A 24,344-nucleotide genomic window follows, 5' to 3' on the forward strand; every position below is an offset into this window, starting at 1 on the left:
ATAGCCCCAGTGTTGTTCAATACTTTTACAGGCTTACTAGCCTTGAATTCATTTGAAGAATAACCTTAGACTCACATGAAATTGGTGAAAAGTCTTATGTGATTTAACCCACAAACAGACTACAGGGAGGTGTGTGGGAGAATGGGAGGAGAAGGAAGAGATGAACTGAACTGTGTTGTCCTGAAAATTAAGGAGTTAATGTCTTTCCCTCCTGGGAGTGCAAGATGTAGGGGATGCAGAGTTTCCAGGAGAACGAAGCAGTCAGTGGAGGTGTGGTCACTGCAGAGAGAGAGTCAGACCTTGTGGAGAATGCCGTCCTCAGATCTCTCCTCCAACCCTCCTTCCAGAAGGAGAAATCTCGTGCAAGAGGCCTGACTTGGACGGGTGGGCCCGGCCTCCCACTTAGCATTTGTAGAGCTGCCCTGCAGGACTGCTCACCGTAAAAACCCTCAGATCCAAAATGTCTATCTTGGTGTCTTACCGTGCACCAAATGCTGGGAAATGAACCAGCACAGACGATGCCCGCCTGCAGGGCTCGAGGCCCGAGGAGCAAGCCCGTGAGGCCGTCCACACCGCCCTGTGAAGGCGACTGCCGCCTGGAGGGCCGGGGCCTGGGTCCTCGGTAACCTGGCAAGCTGTCCTGCGTGGAACGGTGTGGAATGAACTTTGTACTGTGTGTTGCGGGCATAAGGGGAAAGCACGGGCCTGTCTCTAAGGAGCATGTCTTTTTAAATTGTGGGAAAATACACAGAGCGTACAATAACTATTTTTTTCATTGAAGTATGGTTGATTTACAATGTTGTGTTAGTTTCTGGTGTATAGCAGAGTGACTCGGCTTTGCATATGTGTATTCTTTTTCATAATAGGCTATTACAAGGTATCGAGTGTAGTTCCCTGGGCTGTACAGTAGGACCTTGTTGTTTATCTATTTTATGTGTAATAATGTGTATCTGCTAATCCCAAACTCCCAATTTATCCCTCCCCCTATTCTTTCCCCTTTGATAACCATAAGTTTGTTTTCTATGTCTGTGAGTCTGTTCTGTTTTGTAAATAAGTTCATTTGTGTCATTTTTTTAGATTCCACATTTAAGTGATATCATATGATATTTGTCTTTCTCTGTCTGACTTGCTTCACTAAGCATGATAACCTCTAGGTCCATCCATGTTGCTGCAAATGGCAGTATTTCATTCTTTTTATGGGTGAGTAATGTTCCTCTGTGTGTGTGTGTGTGTGTGTGTGTGTGTGTGTGTGTGTGTGTACCACATCTTCTTTATCCAGTCATCTGTTAATGGACATTTACAAGTTGCTTCTGTGTCTTGGCTATTATGAACAGTGCTGCTATGAACATTGGGGTGCATGTATCTTTTCAAATAGGAGTTTTCCAGATGTATGCCCAGGAGTGGGATTGCTGGATCATTGAGTAAGTCTAGTTTTAGTTTTTTTTAAGGAATCTCCATACTATTTTCCATAGTGGCTGCACCAAATTCCATTCCCCATTTAACCATTTTTACGCATACAATTAAATGGCACTGGTATATTCACAGTGCTGTGCAGCCATCCCCACTATCCATTTCCAAAACTTTTTCATCATCCCAAACAGCTGGGAACATATCTCTTCGCTGGGGGACAATCTACTATCATGTAAAAATAGTGATCTCTCTGCCAGCGAAGGCACCTTGCAGATACATCATGGGTGCTGCTGGAGCTCAGAGGAGGGGTCACCTGGCCTCCTGGTCCGGTTGAATGGTCAGCACTGCTCACCTTTCCCCTGGTCAGGCTGCTCTATTCCTGGTTACAAGTAGGTGACTGGCCAGGGCAGTGTATGTGCTTCTCAGCCATTGGTTCCAAAGCCACCTGTCTGTCTATGTTCTATGCAAGAGTGGTGCTTTTGGCCACATGTGACGTTTCCGGGCAGTCAGTTGTCAGACAGCTCTGAGAGGGTGCTGGGTGCCCGTGAGTGCCCACTCTCTGTTACCTCGTTCCTGACCCAGCCTTTCTGGCTTTACCCTCTGATGTCGGCAGGATTTGGAGAGTGTGTTGGGTCCTTTTGTGTTAATTTTACTGGGCCACAGCACCCAGATATTTGGTCAGACACCATTCTGGATGTTCCAGTGGAGGTATTTTTAGATGACATTAATGTTATATCAGTAGACTTCGAGTAAAGCAGATTGCTCTCCATCATGTGGGTGGGCCTCGTCCAATCAGTTGATGGCCTAAATAGAAAAAGACAAACCTCCCTGGAAAGAGAGGAAATTCTGCCAGTAGGCAGCCTTTGGATGTGAACTGCAGCTCTTCCCTGGGTCTCCAGCCTGCCAGGCTGTCCTGCAGATTTTGGGCTTAAGGAACCTTCATAATCTCACACAATCAATTCCTTGAAATAAATACATCTCTGTCTGTTGATAGGTGGATAGATAGATAGATAGATAGGTCTCTTTCTGTATCCCTGTCTACGTCCTATTGGTTCCACTGCAGAGGGATTTCTGTTAGCCACCTGGCTCACATGGCCTGCTTGTGTCAGGGGTTCCCTGCTGTTGACCTCCCTGGACTCTAAACTCTTAGGGGGCAGGGGGCATGGCTTCTTCAGCTTTGCCTCTCTAGATATTTTCCCTGGAGATTGGGCACCAAAGCCTGGGAATTTACCCTCAAGTTTTTTTTCTCTTATTTGACTTTTAATTTTTTTATGTACTAGTAAATTGCTCCTGACCCGTAACTAGCTGGATTCACTTGAAAAACGAGGCTCAGAATGGAACTCATTAACTTGAGTGAATTTTGCTCATGGAGTCAAAAACTGGGCAGGGCATTTTGCCCTGTTTATCTGTGCAGTGGCCAGGATGCCGCTTCCATCCTGTCCAGGTTGGGTGTGCTTATGTCACTGGTCGGAATTGGCTGGGGCACAGGACATCTGTCACTGACCTCTCTGAGTGTCCTTGAGCAGGTGACTGAGCACTGATCTCTTCCTCAGTCTGTCGAAGGGGTGAGGTGGCCCAGCCTGCCTTCCCAGGTAGGGAAGCAAAGACGACAGTAATTAGGTGCCTGTAAAGGTGAATCAGACAGCAACTGGAGTAGATTGAACCCTGGCCCTCTCCCCCAGGCACTGCACTGACGTGAGGGGTGCAGACAGCCCGCAGAATGCTAGCACCCGTCCCTCCTCTGATCCATCACTTTGAAAGACAGACTCGCCGGGACTTGAGCTTTGTAATGAAACAAAAGCCGGGGGTTTGTAAGGATCTGTAGCGCTGAGGGTGCAGACAGAGGATGGGGCAGAGAACAGACTAAGTGCGTGAGCCCTTCCTGGCTGGGGTCGTGCTGAGAGGCAACGTGGAAAAAAGCTGGTCGTGAAAACCATCAGTAAGGCGATGGCTTCGAGGCTTTGCTGGAACACTGAGCTGATGAACCGAGGGTGGCATGAGGCAGCGCCGTCCAGCAGAACTTTCCATGATGATGGAATGTCCTGGACCCGTGCCCTCCACCCGGGCAGCCACTCGCCCCACGTGACTGCCGAGTACTCAACCTGGTGCGACTGAGGAATTGAATTTTTCATTTTACTTAATTTTAGTTCATTTAAATTAAAGCAGCCACATGTGTCTAGAGACAACAGCGCAGATGTGGAGCTTTGCTATAAAAAAAAGACTCTTCTGTGTACAAGCTTTCACGTAAAGACAGTGGCCTTGCGAGGGACAGAGAGCATCACTATCCTTGCAGGTGAGGAAGCCAAGGCTCAGAGCAATTAAGTAACTTGCCCCAAATCACACAGGCCAATAAACGGCAGACCCCATGCCCTTCGAATCCAGGGATTATGCCCTCACCATCTCCTTTCCAGATGCCATCAGTGGTGAGTGAACATCAGTTAAACTTTACGGCTCTCACGCGTGGCCGTCCCCCCCAATGCCAGTGACAGCTCCACGCACCTCCTGCCCTTGTTCGGCGTGGTTTCCATGAGAGCAGACCGTGCCCTCTTGTGCTGTCGCCCCGCTGCTGGGATTACAGCCTCCACCTGCCCCCTGCAGTGCTAACAAGCAAAAGACCCAGTACTGATGAGAGACTACCCCGTCCCCAGACATGCCCTGCGCCGGCAGTGCAGGAGCCCAGTTCTCTTCTGATTGCAAGAGAAGTAGGGTCGGTGGTCAAGACCAGCATAGCTGAGCCAGGTTCCCCGTGGAGACCAGGCACCAAAGCCCAGTGACTGTTAGGTGGAATCATCGGCTGGTACATCTTAGTGACCCTCGAGTCCATCAGTGACCAGCTGTCACCAGTGTCCTTTTGAGAAGGAAGGGGGAGCAATGAACTAGGTCCCACCTCTTGAGGTCTTTGGGCATTTCAGAAGTAGGGTGCGTGCATCAACCAAGGTGTTACTACTGGGGTCCAGATTCCCTGAGGCTTCCTGTTATGGTGTCAATAGAAAATATACATTATAATCACATCTTAGGGCAAGATGTAATTCCATAGATTAATCATCAATTTTATTAATATTTATTTATTAATTTACTTATTAATATTTATTTGATATTAATAAATTTTCTTCCCTCCCTTTCCTAATCGGTGTATGGAAAAGTTGATAAAGCATTGGAACAAGAAAAACTTTTTTTTAAGGAAAAGAGAAAAACTTGGCAACTGAAAGATACCTTTTTTTTTTCTGCCCTAAAGACACTGGTCAAACAAGCTATTAGCTCAGATAGTAAGAGTCTTTACCTCATCATTCGAAGTGAAGGAAGCCAGAAAGAGAAAGAAAAATACCCTGTGATGTCACTCATATGTGGAATCTAAAAAAAGAAAACAAGAAGACACTAATGAACTCATCTACAAAACAGACTCGCAGACACAGTAAACAATCTTACTACGGTAACCAGGGGGGAAGGGGGTGGGAAGGGATAAACTGGAAGTTCAAGATTTGGAGACACCAACTACTATATATAAAATAGATAAACAACAAGGTCCTTCTGTATAGTGCAGGGAACTATATTCAATATCTTGTAGTAACCTGTCATGAAAAAGAATAAGAAAACAAATGTATGTCTGTCTGGAGCATTATGCTGCACACCAGAAATTGACACATTGTAAATGACTACATTTCAATAAAAAAAAAAAATACAAATAAAATATCTCAAAATAAAGCAAAAGTCTCTACCTCAGATTCCATTTCCCTGGTAACAGAAGCTGACCCAGGCCTCTGCTTGCTGGAGGACCTGTTCTCGTGTTATGATGCTCTCGATGTGGGTGGATGAGGGGAGAGATGTTTTTGAAAAGCCGGTCAGGCAGCAATTACACATTGAAGTGAATGGCGTTTCCTTGGCGTCGTCTTTTGGGAGCACCTCACGCGGTGTATGAATGTTTGTGGGTGCTCAGTGATGCTGCCTTTCTCAAACTACTGATGGGATTCTTTAAGGCAGGCCTTCAAATCCGCACACGACCATCCGCCAGTCTTCACTGGTCATAGCAATGGTACGTGGTTAGGATGGGATTCCATCGAAGGTTATGGTTTTTCTCATAGAGTTATAGATTCCTTCATCCAGCTACGGGGTGCAGGTTGACCAGCTAAGCCCAGACCAGTGGGTGCTGGACCAGGCTGGCCCTGTGGCACTGGCCTGGCAGGTTGAGCCCTTTCGTGGCCTTTTGATGCCCAGGTACCAGTTCATTGGAAATTATGCCCCTTAACTGAGACTTCTGAGGTGACTGTTTTTTAATGTTACTCATTTAAATGTTGATCCAATTTTATATTCACTTTAAAAATTAATTCATTATTTTATAGTAATGAATGCCACAAATTGGGGACCCTCCTTGGATTCTCACTGATGCCTCTTCTTGGCTTCAGTCTGCTTCCAGACTAACAGAAACAGAAAGACATTCAGTCCTGTACCTCTCCCCTTCTGGCAGCGGAGCAGCTAAGTGTCTGCTCCTTGGGGAGAGACTGGTTGGAACCTGGGAAAATGTTCTGACTTGCGAGCGTGGGCCAATTAAGTGAAGTAATTCTGAGATGGTCCTGTAACCCCACCACGTGTCACGGGCTTTTGGAGAAATGCATTATTCCCAGGAGTACAAGAGGCTCTTATCATCTGTAATATGCTTAACACCCTGCATGTGAACAACCACGAACTTAGCTCCGGGCTCTCTCGGGAGCAGGTGCAGGTTCTGCCTGGGCTGGCGTTTGGGTAATCCTGATTGGGAGGTTCTATAATTCTGTTTAATTTGTCTTGTGCTGATTACATTGGATTGTATGTTTAGCATCAAAAACATAAAAACCTCAAAATAGCTGTAATTCCAACACATAGAAATAGCCCCTTAAGGATATAGTCCTCATATCTATACATAAAGACACAACACGCAGAAAGATTGTACCACGGTAGCATTCCCAGCAGCAGTAAACGCTCCCAAACCCGCGCCAGTACGGGCGTTCGGGGAAGGAAGGTGTTACTGTTGGTCCACACACACTGGACATTGAAATCGCTTTATTTCCCAGAGAATAAAGTTGATGTCATCACCACTCTGCTGGTTTTAATAAGGTGGGGGAGCACCCCCTGTATCAGCCACGGTGTTTGGGTTCTTTGGGTCCATGGAAGTGAGACTGTTGCGGCAGTGTGTCCCCATGGGCGGCCGGCAGAACTCAGAGATGCCCCAGGGACTCCTGCCCCTGATGTGTGAATGCCTCCTCCCAGCCATTCACTCCAACACTGATCTGGAGGTTGCTGTGCAGAGACTGTGGTTTTGCTTGTATGATTGTCCTCTATCCATTGATTTTTAAAAAGGCAGGATCCTGGGTGGGCCTGACCGAAAGAGGTGAGCCTTTTAAAAGTACCAGGGCTCTTTTGGGCAAAGAGATTTGGAGCCTGAGAGGGAGTCAACTCAAAGGAGAGTCTCCACTGCTGGCTTTGGGGATGGAGGGGCCGCGTCGGGAGGAGGCAGGTGGCCTCTGGGAACTGAGAGCCACCCCTCGCATCCCGGCAGGAACGGGGCTCAGTTCTGTGGCCACAGAGGAGCGCTGACAGAGCCTGGAGGGGGACCCCGAGCCCCAGATGAGCACACAGCCAGCGACACTTTGACTGCGGGCTGCAATTCCCTGAGCAGAGACCCCTCCAGGCCCTGCAGAACCGTGAGGGAAACGTGGGTCCTGTGAAAACCGCCAGGGTTCTGGTGATACGTAACGCAGCATAAAGCAAAAAGCAGCAACTCACAGTGTGTCTAAATTTGAATGTGGATGTCAGACGAGCTGTGAAAGGAGAGGACGGCTGCGTGCGTGAAGGTAGAAATCGTCGTTAGCCTGTACTTGCAATCATGTGTCGTTAGAATCTGCCCCAGTTTGGCCTTGAGTTTCATGACCTTGAGGGCATCACCAGGGTCCGTCCACTCACTACTCTTCACGAGTTTCCAGCCGGCTTATTGCACCTTCTTGATCACTTCCTCCTCCTGCCCCCTGGAGGCTGGTGACCCCAGGTGTCTGGCTTAGCCCCTCAAGATCTCACATACCCACATGCCATGAGCCTTCCCCTCCCCGATAGCCTGATCCCTGACCGTCTCCGATGTACGCCTTCCTCGGTCTGTGGCTTCTGCTTGGGTGTCCCTCAGGCACCTCACACTCGGCATGGGGTCCTGGGTCCTGCCCACACTACCTCCGACCACCGCCCCCACGTCATTGCCTTCATGCTCCTCACTCCCCTTCCTACCCGGGCCTGATTCTCCATCAAGCAATGCAGGAATAGGGCTGAGGGTCACAATACTTTAAGGGGCCTACGAAAATGTTTCTGTTTCTTTTAAAATCTGGCGGGGAGGACATAGCTCAGTGGTAGAGCGCATGCTTAGCATACACGAGGTCCTGGGTTCAATCCCCAGTACTTCCACTAAAAAAAAACAAATAAATAAACCTAATATATAAATTAATAAACCCCCCAACAAAATAAAATGATTTAAATAAATAAATAAACCTAATTACCTCCCCCTCCAAAAAATATTCTTTTAAAAATCAGAAGGAGGAAAAAAACTTGTAAGTTGAAGAAAGTGCTTTGATATGTTACATTAATTTATCTGTATGCTCGCGCAGTTATAAAATATGTTAAATATTTTTTCGTGGAGGAAGAGGCCCATGGAAGCAAAAGGGCCCACAAAAGTCACAGTGCAGTCCTGACCCGCCTTTGTTTCTAGGGAAGCGGTGTCTGTGCTGATGGGGCGTGCAGTGCCTTCCCTGTGCCCGGGAGGTGGGAGGGGGCCTCTGTGACATGATCTCACTGGATGTCTTGCTGCTCCGGTGACTGGGAAGGGTTGCAAATCGCTGGTAATTTGCAGCCACTGCCTTGGGCCTCCTCCACCCTGACGGGGGTGAGTTCGAGTCAGGAAGCGCCCCGTTGCCTTCTGTTACCTGCTTACGTACTTTGGCACGTGTCTTGTGATGAGAGGTGGCTGGTCCCTGAGGGACGTGGAAATGATTCGCTGTTCCCCGGAGGTGCTCCAGTTCCGTTCCCAGTATTGTCCCAACAGGGACTGTGGCAGGTCCACGCAGCCCCCGCCTGTCACCCCTTCCCACTCCCCCAACCCCGAGGGCACCCACGCTTCCAAAGAGAGCAGAGAGGGCGGGGGAGAACCTGTGCAACCGAGTCTGGTCTGGAAATCAGAGGGGTGAAGTTTTGAAGGCATACCATGCTTTAAGGCCCAAGTTACCTGACGGCCTGGATAACGCGCCTTCCCAAACACTGACTTTACTGCTAAAAATGAGTTAGCAAAGCTCTGGCTCACCCAGTGCCTCAGCTGGTAAAGCTCTTGACAAGAAACCACTAGAAATAAGTAATGCTCTCTGGGTTATTAGCTCTAGGAGAGAAGCAGTGTTCTCTGAATTCAGACACTGGCCCCTTTCACTGTTAGGACTGAAGCAGGGCCGGGTGATTCTGCTGCTGCAGGTCGCCCTGAGGTGGCCACGTGTGGCGCTGCTCACGCCAGGTCGACCTCCCCTCGTGAATCGAGGGGTGCCGCTTCCCCGGGAGGGGCGCTGTCTTGTGTGCTGCTTTTGCTGGGGCATCCGAGGTTGGCACGTGTGTTTCTGGGCCATCCTCTGACACTGACATACACACCTGCTGCATCCGAAGCTCAGAGCCAGGTAAACACTGACGGTGTGCAGGAAACCTCAGAGTCTTGGCGTGGGGAGTTCAGACCTCCTGGGGGACCGCTGGGCTTGTCAGTGTCCGGGGAGTTCTGAGTGTAAGTCAGGGCTTTGATGCTAGCAGATCCGTTTTCTAGCCTTTGTAGACCTTCGTCTTGGTTCTGCCTTGGAAAGCTCTTAACCATTCCACAGCACAGCTCTCTAGCCAGAGAAGAGCTCTTGGGCTCTTCCGTGGTCCTCTGTGGGGTGCTTTGTCAGGGCAGCCCCACACACGGATCCGCCAAACCACCCCATTTCGCTTTATGCCTTGGAGAATGTGGCCTCCAGGAGAACCGATCATGTGACCAAGAGGAATGAGACAGTCACCACCCTTGTTTTTAAGGCGGTCACGATCCCTGTTAACTTCTTGGTCGTGGTGTCCGATACCTGAAGCCATCCATCTCTAAGATTTGAGTGTTTTTGTTTGTTTTCTAAAACTTTTCTTGCTAAGTCTCACTTCTTGCATGCTGTACTAGAGGCAGTTAAGGTTTTAAACTTGGATGCAGGATTTGACCTTTCATCCTGTTAAACGCTGCCTGCCTGGGGCTGAGCGGACCAGGGACTGCCTGCTTCTCAGGGAGGACCGTGGAGACCACGCAAGGGTATCGTCAGGGTTGAGCCGAGAGGTTCCAACAACACACCTTCTGTTCCTGGGGGAGAATCGTGGGTTTGGATGGGGAATTTCCTTTCAGAAGGCACGTGGGACAGAACTAACTGACCTAAGGTATGTTTGGGGACACACAGTGCCCAGCGAGGTTGTGACGAGAGTCCAGGCAGGATGTCTGGGAGAGGGTGTGAGTCGAAGCTGGCCTTGGGTGTGGAAACCCACGGCTGTGAGCTCTTACTGAGGGAGCGAAGGCCGGTCCTGAGACGTCCTTGCTCAGGCAGAACCACACGGGGCAGGTGGCAGAAACTATGGGCTTCTCTATCTCGGTGTTTTACCCTCTTCCCGAGGGACTCCTTCTGGGGGTTGAGGTGGTAAAGGCATAAAGACCTCAGGATGAAATGTTGGGGTCCTGCCGAGGAATCTACAAAAATTGTTCGGAGCTGTCCAGCCGCTGCCTCCCAGGTGGCGGGGGTGTCAGGTCCGCCCTGGGGACGTCTCGGGTGAGTTCTCGGGACAGAATTAGCCCTCAAAGAGGAGCTGCTTTTAGAGTTAGACCTGCACTCTCCTGCTCTTCATCTGCCTCAAGAACATCAGATGCTGTATTTTGCGAGTGATCGTCCAAGGTCACTTGACCAAGTGCCCAGTCCTCACTGGGGTCCGTCTCGGTTTCTCTCAGTCTGCGTGGGCAGTCCTGACCTCAGCATGTCTGTGCCTCAAAGGACGGTCAGGGTGAGCCTCATTACCCATCAGCCATTGGTCCTGGTCCCTGACAGGCACAGAGGGTGCCGCTGGCTTGTGAAACGCCGATCACAGAGGCACCTGGAACGCTCCATGAGAAAAACTCCTCTCCTTCAGGGAGGGCAATAATTCCTAACCATACGATAACTCTTCGTGGCTCCCTCAGCCGTAGGGAGGACCACACACTTCTCGGTTCCACTGCCATTTCCTGCGTCTACCCCTCAGGTGATGTCCGTGGGTGACGTTCACGGGACAGAGAGCTTGAAAATTGCATCCTAATTCCAGCACATCCTCTTTGCCGGTCCTGGGACCTCAGATGAGTTTTAAATCCCGTATCCCATCTCCCCTCTGCAGTATGAAGTGAATACTGTCTCTTCTCCCCGCAAGGCAGTTTCTGTAAACAGTAAGGGAAACCATCACTGTGGACGTACTTTGTGAATTAAAAAGCTGTGTTCAAGCGGAAAGTGCACAGATAAGTTTATCCCTTACAGGTGAGGTAGCCTTTCCTTCCGTTTGTTGTGAACGTAAGTGGCTCCTGTGTTTCAGAACCAGGGATGTGTTTGTACTTGACCTCATCTGCCAAGTTCATGACTTGTAACTGTTTGACCTTTTCCTTCTCTACCTTGATGTTTCCAAGCTGAAGGGTCCTGGGCTAAGCCACCAGCTCTCTGGGCTGCAGGGTCGCCTTGGGAGTGACACGAGGCCTCTGGGCTGCGGAGGTGATGGGGTCGTGATGGTAGGGGGGGACAGAACCAGTGGCCCAAGGCGGGGTGGCTTTCCCACACGTGCCCAGCCCGTGACAGAAGCCTGTGCTTCCTGGAGGGTTGGGCCCCAGCCTGATAACACCGCGAGCTCCCTGACCCCAGTCTGTTTCTCTTGAAGATTTACGTCCACCTGAAGGAAGGCGGGGGCCCCGACGGGCTGGACGCGCTGAAGAATAAGCCGCAGCTGCACGGCATGGTGGCCAGGAGCCTGTGCCGGAACGCGGCCGGGAGGAACTACATCATCTTCACCGGGCCCAGCATCACCAGCCTGACCCTGTTCGAGGAGTTTGAGAAGCAAGGTTTGTCCAGGAGTGAGCGGGCTGAGCTCGGCCCCTCCCCCACCGGGAGCCATGCTGGGCAAGGCCGGGGGGCCAGGGATGTGGAGGGCGGCCCAGACCGCGGGGTGCTGGGGAGGAGGCCCTGCTGCGGGCCTGCACCCTACTGGGCACCAGAGATCGAGAGGGATCCAGGCTCAGGCTCGGGGTCTGGGGGAGAGGTCAGTGCAGAGTTCTGCCCAGTCTTCCACGTGCGTCTCTGTGTCCTTTGTTGTAAGGCCAGGGCCACCCAAGGAGACTTCCTAGTGTTTTAGTCCCTTCAGGCTGCTGAAGCAAAGTACCCCTGTGGGGGCGGCTTACAGACAATAGTAGTTTATTGCTCACAGTCCTGGCGGCTGGGAGTCCAAGACCGGGGTGCCAGCGTGGTCGGGTGAGGCCCTCTTCCAGGTCGCAGGCTTCTCATTGCATCCTCACATGAGCAGGGCAGGCGAGCTCTGTGGGGCCTCTCTTATAAGGGCACTAATCCCCTTGTGAGGGCACCACCCTCAGGGCCCCAGCACCTCCCCGAGGCCCACCTCCGGGTACCGTCCCCTCAGGCATTAGGTTTTCAACATAGGGATTTTGTGGGGTCACAGATACTCAATCTGTAGCACCAAGGCATGGCTCCTGCTAAGGCTCTCAGGAAGGCTGAGCTCCCCTCCCATCCTCACCTGTCTGTGAGGCTGCCCTTCCAGTGGGCAGACGGGGATCGTGTAGACGCGGCAGAGAATGGTGCGGGTTATCAGCACAGCAGCGATGCAGCGGGCCTCGGGGAGGTGTGTGCTCCCCTCAGGGCCGAGACGCCTGACTGGTTTGTTGCAAAGATCAGGCAAGCCTTCTGTGGCCCTGGCAGAAACGGGGCCGTAGAACCAGACCCCAGCCGAGCCCGGCAGCCCGGCAGCAGACTGCACCTCCTTCACCTCATCCTGCGTTTGGGATTTACATCCGTTCCTCTCAAGAGAAACACAGGAAGCCCCCACTCAGCTCCTCCAGCCGCCGGGATTGCAGACCTGTTGCTTAGCAACGGATCTGATGTCTGGCCTTAAAAGCCAGCCCTCTCGCATAATGGGGAGCCAGCAGCTTTGACCTGTGGCCTCAGCAGCAGCGATGAGGAAGCAGCCCCTGGACCCGGGGCTCCTGCTGGCCTGGGCTGCGTCTCACCCATCGGCAAGTCTGACCCCAGCAGGGCTCAGGGTTTAAGTGTTGAGAGAACTCAGTGTGGAGAGATCAGACTATGTGAAGAGGGGCCGTGGAAGTCAAGCTGGAGAAAACCAGCCCTAATGCACGTTAACCCAGCACGGGGGTTCCCGTGTTAGAGCGTCTGGTGAGAGCCAGGGCCACCCTGCCCCCTCGCCTGCTCACGCAGGCCCCAGTGGGAGTGTCGCATGCCTGGAGTGAAGCCAGGGGTTCCCAGAACTTCCCTGAGAGCACTTGTGTGCCCTGTGGGCCCGCTGCCTGCCTCGCACTGCGTGTGCTCCGTCACCTGGACCGAGAGGCGGGCGGCGTGGTCAGGAGCGGCTTACAGCAGGTGTGTGGGGTGGGGCTGGCAGGGTGCAGAGGAAGGATGCCGGCGGCCATCACTGCTGTTCCCGAGAGCTGGGGCGTGCTGGCCTGTGTTCTGGGAAGAGGGAGACCCTTCCCTGCCCAGGGAATTAGGGGAGGGTGGAGGAGAATCTTCTAGTAGAAGAGAAAAATTAGACATGGAGTTTGAGTTTTTCCAAGAGCAGACGAAGATTTCATTGCCTGTTTGTTAAAAGCATGTAAGGCGAGGGATCCCTCCCACAGGGCTCCCGGGCTTCCCCTGCGATGACAAGCACGCGGGGAGGGGCTCCTGTTCATCCCCCACGCAGAGGGCCGCGCCCACCCCCAGGGACTCCGCGGGCCTTGTCTGGGCTGGTGCCCTGGGGGGTGCTAATGAGCAGCTAGGGTGGAAGACGGGGTCATGTGAGGGTCTGGCTGTCCCTCCTGCTTTGTAAAATGACAGCCAGGAAAGGCATTCACGTCCGCATCGCTGTTCTCAGAAGTTAGGAAAATGCAGTTGCTCTTTGGCAGGCTGTGTTCCCCGAGCCTGATGGGTGATTTAAAACATCTTACCCTCTTTCGTCTAATCCTCTTCCTTGTTTTAAAGATAGGTGGTTCCTTTTAAATCTCAAAGCCAGTGGAGTTTGGGTGGTTGGATCTGCGGAGATGCGAGCCCTCTTCTTCTGGGCGACAAGGCTGGGTGTGCCCCCAGTGGGTCTTACCCCGCACCCGCTGCTGCTCCCCCGGCCAGGAGGAGGACAGGGCTGCATCAGATGGTCCTTCCAGCATGTGGGTGGGGATGCAGTGATGAGGAAAGCGCAGGTGTGGAATGTGGAATGTTTCCAGTCACTGCCGATCGTATCAGTGAGCCCGGGGGCTGCCGTCAAAGTGCCACCTCACATCCCCTCCAGGCGTGGGGAGAAGTGGGGGGCCCCACGAGCAGGGAGGGCTGAGGAAGTCCTTGACTCCAGGCAGAATTTAGAGAACCTTCCTTGTTCCTACTGGTCCTGCCCCTGTAGGACACTCTGGGCCCCAGAGGCCCCTCTCAGGGTCCTCCCTCAGGAAGCTCCACCACCCACTGGCGCTGCCCAGGCAGGACCCGTGCGCAGTGCACGGCATGTGATGGTTCACCCGCCCGCATCTCCCCGGCTCCACGCGGTGGGGCTGCCCCGGGTGCCTGAAGACAGCGAGTCTTGGTGAGAGCATCGGGGTGAATGACTGCGGTGAGATTTAGACAAAAGACAGACCTGTGCTTATAACACCTGTCTCTGCCCGCCCGGCTGGGAGTCTGCAGTCCCTGTGCATGACGTGAGCAGATGGGATGCTGGGTGCACAGGCTCAGCGCTGCTGCTGGTCATTACCGTCCACTCCCTGCTTGTGTTATGACTTCCAGAGGCTGGGGGAGACCGCACATCTGGGGTGCAAGCCCCCTGACTTCAGCATCTCTCCCAGGGGAGCTCGCAGAGGGCCGGTCCCCGCAGCGCGGGGCGTGCGCGGGGCCGGGCAGCCGCTCTGAGGGCACGTGCTGTGCTGTGTCCCCGCAGGGATCTACTGCTGCGGCCTGCTCAGTCCCCGGAAGAGCGACTGCACTGGCCTGCCGCCGTCCATGCTGAGCGACCCGGCCTCGCCGCCCGCCCGCGGCCAGCACCAGATCCGGACCAAGGGGAGCATGTCTCTGATCTGCTGGTACAACAAGGGGCCCTTCCGCTTCCTCACCAACGCCTACTCACCCGTGCAGCAAGGTGGGTGCATCGTGGGAGTGGGGCCAAGGGAGGTGGGTGACCCCGGGCCGGGGGGCAGAGGGAGGTTGTGCCGCTCTGGGGACAGGCTGTGCTCACCCCTGCTGCCCTGCAGCTTCTGGGCCACATAGTAACGGCTGCTGCGTCTCCCAGGGAAGTGAGAGCATCCCGGGCTGGCGGGCCGGCAGCTCCCCATTCCCCGCCAGCTGTCAAGAGAAGCCACGAAGCAGGCATTATGGGTCGCTGATGCAGCCTCCTGTAGGTCCCCCAGGTCACCCGTGGGGGTGACCGTGGGCGTGACACTGGGCTGTGTTTGAGCAGCATCACTTTAGCTTCTGGGATTCTGCGAAAACTCTATTCTGATGGGCAGGAAAAACAATCGCCTTTGTCATTTTGACAGTATCTTCCTTAGAAGTTCATCACTTGCTTGGGGTTTTTTGGGTGTCGTGTTTCTATCATCATTAATTTCCCCTGGGATTTAAAGTCCATTCATAACAGGGATTTGTTTAGCGAGGAGGCTGTATATAAGTTAACCTGCAGCTAAAACATCATGAAACTGCAGAAAAGGAAATTGCAATGACAAAGGGACACTTTACCAAAATATTTACAGTTGTGGTGTAATTTGAAAAGTCCCCTGTGTTCCTTCACAGTAAGACATCTTTCCTCTTTGCTACTGAGGGAACATTGCCGGGGAGCTCAGGTGTCTGTGTGTGTGTCTGCATGTGTGCGGTGGGTGTATATGTGATGTGTGTTTGATACGTACGCGCGTGTGTCTTTAGGGTCTGTTGTTCATTCATTCCCGCCCCTGAGTCCCCCCCACACCTAAGTCACGTTACGTCTCAGTGACAGTTACAATCCAGGGACTCAAGTACTTGGGTGTCATTATCCCACTGAGGTGTGGAGGGTGTAGGAAGCCCCCCTCTTCCAGTGTTGTGTCCAGGCGCTTAGAGGAGAGGTTTGGAATTGACCTTGTCAGCTGAGGGCAAGTTTGAGCTGGACTTTGCTCCCTGACGGGCGGGGCCGGAGCAAGTCCAGGCTCCTGTGCCGGTGCCGGTGCCGGTGCCGGTGCCGGTGCCGGAGCTGCTACCCACCAGGCTAGCTGAGGTGACGGGCTCTGGACGGACGTCCTGAAGCAGGACATCTGCGCTGGTCTGAGTGGGGTGAAACGAGGGAGTGACGAGAAAGAGACTGCATGTGGGGAGGTGAGGGGAAAGCCTGCGGTGAGATCCGAGATGACAGACCTGAAAGCTCCAGTCTCAGGGGTGGGGGCCTGTGGATCAGACACCAGTGGGATGAGGCAGCAGGCTACCCAGGGGGCAGGAGAGAAAACTGGGCGGGTTGATTTTTTGTTTTGGTGGTTTATTTAATTTTTTTTTTTGGAGGAGGGTGGTAATTAGGTTTATTTAGGTATTTTTTTAGTTAATTTTTTTTTAGTGGAGGTACTGGGGATTGAACCCAGGACTTTGTGCACTGGACAGGTTGATTTTTAAATATGCTGAAACTGGTGTTTGTGTTCCGCTCAGTTCCAGTTCCCATTTCTAAAGGACGTACTCGGTTATACATCGTAAATTCCCAAACCCTAGATGCCCTTAAAAGTCCCAAGGAGTGTGCCCACAGCGTCCCTGTAGACCGACCCCCACCCCCAGGCCCCTGGTCCCTCCCGGGGCCTGTGGGCAGAGCTCCCAGCAAGGGGCGTGTGAGCCCCTGTGAGCCAGGCTGGGTGGAGACCCTGGGCGTGGCCGGCTGGGGCTTGCAGAGCTCAGGCTGTGTGGCCAGCATGCTCCCCACGGGGAACCCTTTTCCTGGTCCATATCCTAGAATCAACTTTTTTAATTTTGCTTTTTAAAAAGTTGTTTTAGTTGCTTTTGTTGGGGGAGGGGGTGCTTAGTTTTTTTTGATTAGTTGATTGATTGACTGATTGATTGATGGAGGTACTGGGGACTGAACCCAGGACCTCGTACATGCAAAGCATGTGCTCTGCCGCTGAGCTCTGCCCTCCCCCCCATTTGTTTTTTAATGAAAGGAGATGCTTTTCCTTCCAGTGTACTTCAAAGACATGATTTTTAAAAACCACCTCTTAGGATGTAGCATAATTTCTTTATCTCACCTCTATTAATGCTCGTTTTATTCACAGTGTGAATTATGGTGCAGTGAAGATCTTCATACGTAAATCTTTGGGTACATCTTTGATCATTTCCTCAAGATAAACCTAAAAGTAGAAAGACTGGGTCAAAGAATCTGAATGTGTTTTAAAGGCTTTTGATGTGGCGTTTTGCCAGAGGCTGTATTACAACCCCTGCAGTGAGTCATGGAGGAACTGGCGTCTTTCCTACTTCACCAGCACTATTTTTTTTCTTTTCTAAATTTGTCAGTCTGATGGCTGAAAAGGCTACAAAATTTTAAACATAAATTGCCGTGACTATTGGTGAAGGTTGACCACCTTGCCATGTGTTTATCAGCTAATTTTCAGTAATTTCTTTGTATTCTTCTCAATTTTTCTGTTGAGGTATTTGTCTTCTGAATTTGACAGCACTTGTCATGCCTATAGCAACTATTTTTCTGCATTCATATTCCTTCTGGTTCTATTTAAGCTTAGTGTTTGTAACACACAAAGGGTGTTCATGTCTGCGTACCATGTGGGCTTGTCACATTCTGTGCTCTCATGCTTTAAAAGCCCCCGCTCTGTCCCAAAGCCGGTGAGTCTAGGTTCGCCTGGTTGTTTCGTGGTGTGATTTTGTTCTCTTGGTGGTGACCCCCTAGGAATTTATTTTGATACATGGCAACAGTGGGGCTGCTACTGTTTTTTCGGTTTGCTTTTGTTTTTTAATTAAGTGCCAAGGTTTGATTGACCAAGCAGCCCCTACCTCTGTACCTGAACCATTCATCAAAGAACCCTTCCATTCCTTCCCTGTTTGAACTGTCACCCAGATGACAAAGTCTCCATAAAGACTCTTCTCAGCTTCACACTCTCTTCTACTGTGACCATATCTACTCTTCGAAAAGTTGAGCAGAATTTCCAATTTTAGAAAATGTGTAACGAGTTATGAACATTGGGGAACTGGTCTCGTCTCCTTTACTGCAGCTCCTAAGGGGAAATGAGCCCTCTTTCAGAGAGGCTGAGCGCATGCACCGGCTTTTTAAAAGCCACACACTGTCACTTGCTGAGGGATGTCCCCACAGAGAACCAAATCCATTGGCTTTTCTTCCAGAATCCATTAGGAGTCTGTCATCTCTTCATCTCCATCCAGCTCCCTCTTTACCCAATTAAGGATTCAGATTCCATGAGACGAACGTAAATCCGGAAGGTCCACACGAGACCGTGAGTCGGGGCCCGACTCACGCACTCCGACTGACAAAATGGCAGAAGGAATGTCAACCCAGCCACGAGAAGCCCGGGGGAGGCGGGAGGCCGGGCCCCCTGCAGGGTGGAGACACATGGCTCTCTCACAGGCCCATGTAGGCCTACACAGTGTCCCAGGGGTAGACACGTAGGGTCTGTGCACAGGTTCACATACGGCTGTGAGTGTCCAGCGCGAGCCAGGGAGCCCTGCACACAGCATTCCTGGTTACAGCATCGGCAGAGGCAGCACGTATCAGATAACCTCTTGTCAACGTTTCCACTGGCTACAGCTTTTCAGTCCCCAGAAAAGGATCTTACAGGACAGCAGTCGTATCCCTGGCAGATGGAATAGTGTCCAAAATCCAACATAGCCCCAGGGAGGAGGGTGGCCTGGTTTATAAAATGCTCAGAGACTGATGCAGACCTGGCTTTTGAAGCCACTCTCCTGAGATTTCGAGCTCATGTTATGTTAAGAAGGGTGAAGGGATGGCGAGGGCACGGGGAGAGAAAGCAGGCCCCCCGCGGCTGAGTGTCTGGGGCAGAGGCAGCCCTGGAGCTGCGGCCCTGGTGGTGCTGAAACCAGGCAGGGAGCTCCGGGACCTCGGCCAGCACCGCGTCCCTAGAGAGAGGGCCTGCCCCGCTGGGCGCCCTGGTGACTCAGAGCGAGTCGTCCTCCGCTTCTGGGAAAAGAATAGAGGGGATTTTGTCTCTTTCTGGGATGGTCTGGCCTGCTCACATCCGCATGGACTCCATGGAGCCCTAAAAGGGGCCTCGTTAGCCCCAGAGGAGGCTGGAGGTGAAAGTCAGACGAATTAAAATAGAGCTGGAGCTGGGAGACCCGCCACGGCCGTGTGCCTGGGCCGGAGTGGGGATCTGGGGCCTTCGCCCACTAGGACTTGAGGTCGGGCACGGGGACGGGTCCCCCCAGGAATGGTGTTGCAGAGAGACAGCCCTCCTTGGAGGAAAAGAGCCCCAGCCTTGGAGAACGCTCGAGCGGCTGCACCTCCTGACAGGAGAGCCTCTGTGAAGGGACAGAGCATCCCTAAGCAGACACGTCCAGAATCCTCCCGCCAGGAGAGGCCCCGTCCTGGGCACCAAGGTCCTCTGACCTCTGGAAGCTTTAGGAGTGTGTTGTCTGGTCCCACCCCAGGCCTCCCCAGACCGCACCTCTAGGAGTAGACATCTCAATCTCTCACAGGATGTCCAGGTTTTTTTTTTAGTACGAAAAATTGGTATTTGGGGAGCAGGGGCAGGAGACAAAAAAGACAGATCTTAGCTTAGGGCTCAGCCTCTGCAAATGGATGTGTGTGGTTCTTGTCCACGGCCTGTCCCTCGGTGAGATGCCGTGTTTACTTCTTCTGTGTCCGTTTACATCGTACTGAAACTTCACAGTCCTTGAACGAACCCCTTTTTTAAAACTGGCGCCGTTCTGATCACGTCATGCTGCAGGGGAGGCCGTCAGAGGAAACGGTGTGTGACCCCAACCACACCTGAATGCGCATGGCTCCCTGGAAGAGGGCGTCCTTCCCTGTCCCCCGAATCCCCTCTGGGGCACATGGACACCCGCACAGGGCTAGGCTCGGCAGCAGTGGGGTGCGGAGGGCTGGTCAGTCTCATTTGGTTTCTCACGCCTGCTCGGTGGGACGTTTGAATCTTGCCGAGACTTTGGCAGGGGCCCTGGGGCGCGTTCCTGTTGGTATTTAGTAGGAAGAGGCATTTGAAGGCATGTCAGAGAGCGAGCTTCAGGGGCGGCTGGATATAAAGGGTTCCTTCCACTCAGTCCCCCAGTCCTGGGAGGCCTGAAACTGCAGGGCCTGGGGTCAGGGCAGCTCCTGGTTCCTCTGAGCCTCTGGTTCCTCCCTCTGCCTGATGGAGGCCGGCAGAGCAGGCAGACGGCTGATCCCCGGTCTCCCCAACCTCCGCGGCCTCCTCCTCCCAGCCCCGCTCAGGCCCCTGGTGGAAAGAGTTGGAGCCCGAGGGAGCGAGATGGGGGAAACTGAGTCCTGATCTCCTCCTGTGCTCTCAAGGCCCCATCGGGGGCAGGAGCGCCTCCCCACCTAAGGCCACCTTCCTGCCGTCACGCCCCCGCCATCCTCAGCTGGGCGTTGATGGTGGTTCTCCTCCATCTCCTGCCCTGCGCTCCGTTCTGTGAGTCGGGGTCTGTGGGAGGAGGGTCAGAAGGGAACTGCCCTCTCTGTTGCCCGCAGGAGCGATCATCAGGAGGCGGGCTGGGCAGATCCCCTGCCCCCTGGCCGTCGAGGCGTTCGCCGCCCACCTCAGCTACATCTGCAAGTACGACGACAAGTACAGCAAGTGAGTGGGCGCGCTCGTCCGCGGGGGCCGGCGCCGCGGGCGGGGGCTGGGCGAGCAGGCTCCCCGCTCTCAGAGCCGAGACATGAGGGCCCTGTGAGGTAAACCCCTGAGGCCTCAGTCCGGCAGCCACCCCAGCCCACCCCGGCCCACGCAGCCCCCACCTCTGGACACCCCGCCCCCTCCCTCGCCCTTCCCTCCACTTCTGCAAACCTTGGACCCCTCCCCCTCTGGGTCCCTCCGGCCCAGGCCAGCCTCCTGCCCTCCCCGCCCGCAGACCACTCGCTTGGGCCCCAGGCGTCGTCACGCTGAGCCGCGGGTTTTCCATCACTGGTTACTTAATTATCTCACGTCCGGATGGACACCGGCATCAGCTGTGGTGTCACAGTCAGTGCACGGTGTGGACCACACACACAGCGCCACCTCCGGGTGAGCTCTCCTGTCCACAGCTGGAGCTGAAGAAGTGATCACTGCCGAACCTCAGTCTGACTATTAAATTACTGGGATGGAGCCTCCCCACCTAAAACAGGGTTGGGCTAACCCAAAGGCAGCCGGGCACTTCCTCAGCCCGCTCCGAGGGTAATCGGCATCTCCCGGGCTGCCGGTTGGTGGAGAGGGAAACACCGGGACCTGGTGTCCTGGAAACCCCAGGTGTGCAGGGGAGCCCTGCTCCTGGGGAAGTCACGGGACGGAGGCTGTGCAGCACCTCCCGTGTGCCGAGCGCCTTGCTGGCACGTGAGGTGGTTACAAAGACATCTGCACGGATTGAGGAGACACCTGCCGGACAGCTCTTGCTGGGCGCTTCGGTGGCACTGAGGCTGCAAAGCCGCAACCTCTTGGCATTCAGGGTACGAAGCCACGTGTGCAGATGGAGGACACAGCACAGGATGGGTCCTGAGTTGCGGGGCCCCAGGGAGCACTGTCCTCAGTCTTGGGAGGAAAAGGCTTTCCCTGAGGCGACATCTGTCCTCGGTCTCACGGAAGGTGGGGGCAATGAGGAGGCGTGTGTTCAGGGAGGAGGGAGCACCGTGGAGATGGTTCAGGGTGCACAGAGCACAGCGGCTGAGCAGGGCCCCTAACAAGCAGGGAAGCCCCACGGGCCCGGCCCCTCCGGAGCTCTGGGCCACCCTGCAGGAGGCCTGGCTCCTGGTTTCAGCATCCCCTGCAGTGACCCGCCTCCTCCCACCTGATCCTTTGATGGGCTTGTTTTCATCCTGGTCTGAAGTTCCCGTACCAGAGCCTCAGCGAGAGCTGACCCCTCCGGCCCGATTCCCGCCCCCACAGCCCCTGCAGCATCTCGCCAGCCCCAGGAGGCCTTCCGGGAATCTCTCCCCGGGACGGGGTGCCCAGGAGCCTTCCCAGCCCTCCTTTCTTATGCCCTCTGTCCTCGCAGGTATTTCATTTCTCATAAACCAAACAAGACCTGGCAGCAGGTGTTCTGGTTTGCCGTCAGCATCGCCGTCAACAACGCCTACATCCTGTACAAGATGTCGGATGCCTACCACGTGAAGAGGTACAGCCGGGCACAGTTTGGTGACAGACTCGTGCGGGAGCTGCTGGGCCTGGAGGAGACATCGCCAGCCCACTGAGGCCACGGGCGGGTGCGGCCCCGGTTAGGTAAGGACCAGGTCAAGGGAGGGGAGGGGGAGCCTGCCATCCGACCTGCCCAGCCAGAGACCCGGAGATGCCCTGCGTGTGTCTGCAGCCCGGGAGGGGCGCTCGGGGCCTCTGGAGGGACCAGGGTGGACCTGGTCAGAGGATGGCGCTGTCCTGGCTTCCATGCAAAGAAGAGCACGTCCTCCCTCCGGAGAGCGGCCACCCCCAGACCTTCCGTGATGCCAGAGCAGGGCGCTCCACCCTCACGACTCCCGCGGAGGCTTCAGGAGAGCGGGCTCAGCACAGGGACCTGGGAGGCCGCTGCCACCGGGGCCGCCAGGGATAGGCTGAGCCGAAGCACGTTCTGCCCTGTAAAGATGGGAGGACACTGGTGATGTGGCACAGTGTCACGCTGTGTCTGGAGGTGATGGGAAGTGAGCCAGGACTGGCTCCACGTGGCCAAGATCGTTCAGGTGTGTGTCAGAGCCCAGAGGGTTTTCCAGCGTTTGCCTCGTGCGGGCAGCTACAAATGGGGCTCGTAGAAGAAGAAACACAAACTGGGGCGATTCAAAGGCAGCGGTGGCCCGTTCTGGGACACAGACGCCTTCCTGCCCATTTCCCCTGAGGCTGGTGGGTGGGGGAGGCGGGGAAAACACCAACAGAATGGCAGTGAAGTGGGATGCTGTTTTTTATTTTTAAATATATCTTCAGGTTATTTTCTTACTGTGGCTTCAGATCTTCTGTAAAAGGATACGTCCCTCTTGTTTTCTGTCCTCCCCCTTTTGCCCCAGCCCAGTCACGGCTCCTTGCATGATCACTGTCTGGGGCCCGGGCCCCGGCCCAGAAACGGCGGCCTGTGTCCAGAGCAGACATGGTTGCCCCTGTCGGGTCCACGGGGGCCGCGGGCTTCGAGCTTTTCACGGATGTCATCTCTGGGAGAGAGTCACTTGTTTTGCAAAATACGTAGCATGGCTGAGACAGACACCCAAATGTCTGTCTCTCTGGTTGACCGCTTGCTAATCCTCGCTCCCTCGGGTGGGGTCACCGGGCAGTGTCTACCAGGCTTGCTGCACCCCTGAGAACCGTGTGGTGGCATCCACAAAGCCCCCTCTCCCAGCTTGGTTGGGTGTGATACCCGTGGGGCTGGGGGCCTGCGCATCACGGGCCTGAAAGGCCGACATGACAAGCAGCTGACAGCAAGATCTCTGTGTACTCCCCGGGACACTGGGGCCTTTCTGGACCAAGGGGCCCAGGTCTCCCTCGGAGACCTGGACCAAAACCTCGGCCAGGGTGGTCGGCCAGTGTGGCTGTCCCCACAGACAAGAAGCAAGTCATTTCTGGAGTTGACATGATCCCCCCTCAACCCAGTTCCTGTGCCCCCACCTCATTTTTACAGATGCAAAAACTCAGGCTTTGGGACTTTCTTCCTTGTTCTCACCCAGTGAATTAAGTGTCGCCGGCAGCATGCTCCTCACCCACTTCCTTTCTGTACCCAGGCTCACGATGGTCACCTCGCCCTGTGGTTTTAATTCGATGCCACGGATTGTAGGCCAAATTTTAAATTGCGTTTCAGAACACCTTTGCCGTGTCCTTGAATTGGATCGAAAGCACTTTTACCACATGGAGAAATATATTTTTAATTTGTGATGCTTTTCTACAAGGTCCACTATTTCTGAGTTTAATGCGTTTCCAACACTTAGGGAGACTCTGATGAAAGCTGATGGGTTTTCTTTTCTGTCCAAATAAGTCAAAGAAAAAAAAAATAAAAGTCTATTTAGATGTTGGCTTTTTGTTAATATGTGAGTTTTTTTTGGAAAGGTCTGGCACAAAAACCACAGCTCCTCTTTTAAGACTTGATTTCCTGTTGAATAATCCAGCGTGTGTGGTCTTAGCTGTTCCTAGTATCCTGAGCCAATGAGCGGTTGAAATAGAAATTCAGCTAAGTGTTGCCTAGTGGAAACGAGAACTGCTGCCCAGTCCTGGGAGTGTTTCAGTCATGTTTTGGGGCCCTGCCTTCCAACCCATCGATTCTTCCTTAGAATCTTAGGCTGTGCGTGTCACTCTCATCTAACACAAGAAGCGCTACTGTGACGGGTAATGAGTGACTTCACATTATCGAGTAATTAGGGGGTGATTACACCGATTTACTGCTTTGGTTTTAAAACGGTGGCCACCTGTTTTCTGGTAAATGATTGAAAGAGACAGCAGGTCAGTGGGGTTTCCAGTGGAGGCGTGGTGACCACACCAGCCTTCTCGAGGCTGAGAACACTTTCATGTTTCCTCCCAAAGTGACAGG

The 24,344-nt window shown here is 53.6% G+C and overlaps 1 protein-coding gene across 1 annotated transcript in view; it reads left to right on the forward strand.

The window, feature by feature from the left end:
* Positions 1-23,832, forward strand: part of PGBD5 (piggyBac transposable element derived 5) — an 81,195-nt gene extending 57,363 nt beyond the window's left edge. Inside the window, exons 4-8 of the mRNA XM_074373196.1 lie at positions 11,347-11,527; positions 14,608-14,805; positions 20,350-20,455; positions 21,846-22,069; positions 22,158-23,832. Coding sequence (XP_074229297.1) covers positions 11,347-11,527; positions 14,608-14,805; positions 20,350-20,455; positions 21,846-22,041 — 681 coding nt within the window. The 3' untranslated portion in view covers positions 22,042-22,069; positions 22,158-23,832. The remainder of the gene's footprint in view (positions 1-11,346; positions 11,528-14,607; positions 14,806-20,349; positions 20,456-21,845; positions 22,070-22,157) is intronic.
* The last annotated feature ends 512 nt before the right edge of the window (positions 23,833-24,344 follow it).

The sequence above is a fragment of the Camelus bactrianus genome, chromosome 11, assembly GCF_048773025.1.
Source record: "Camelus bactrianus isolate YW-2024 breed Bactrian camel chromosome 11, ASM4877302v1, whole genome shotgun sequence".
NCBI classification, from domain to species: Eukaryota; Metazoa; Chordata; class Mammalia; order Artiodactyla; family Camelidae; genus Camelus; species Camelus bactrianus.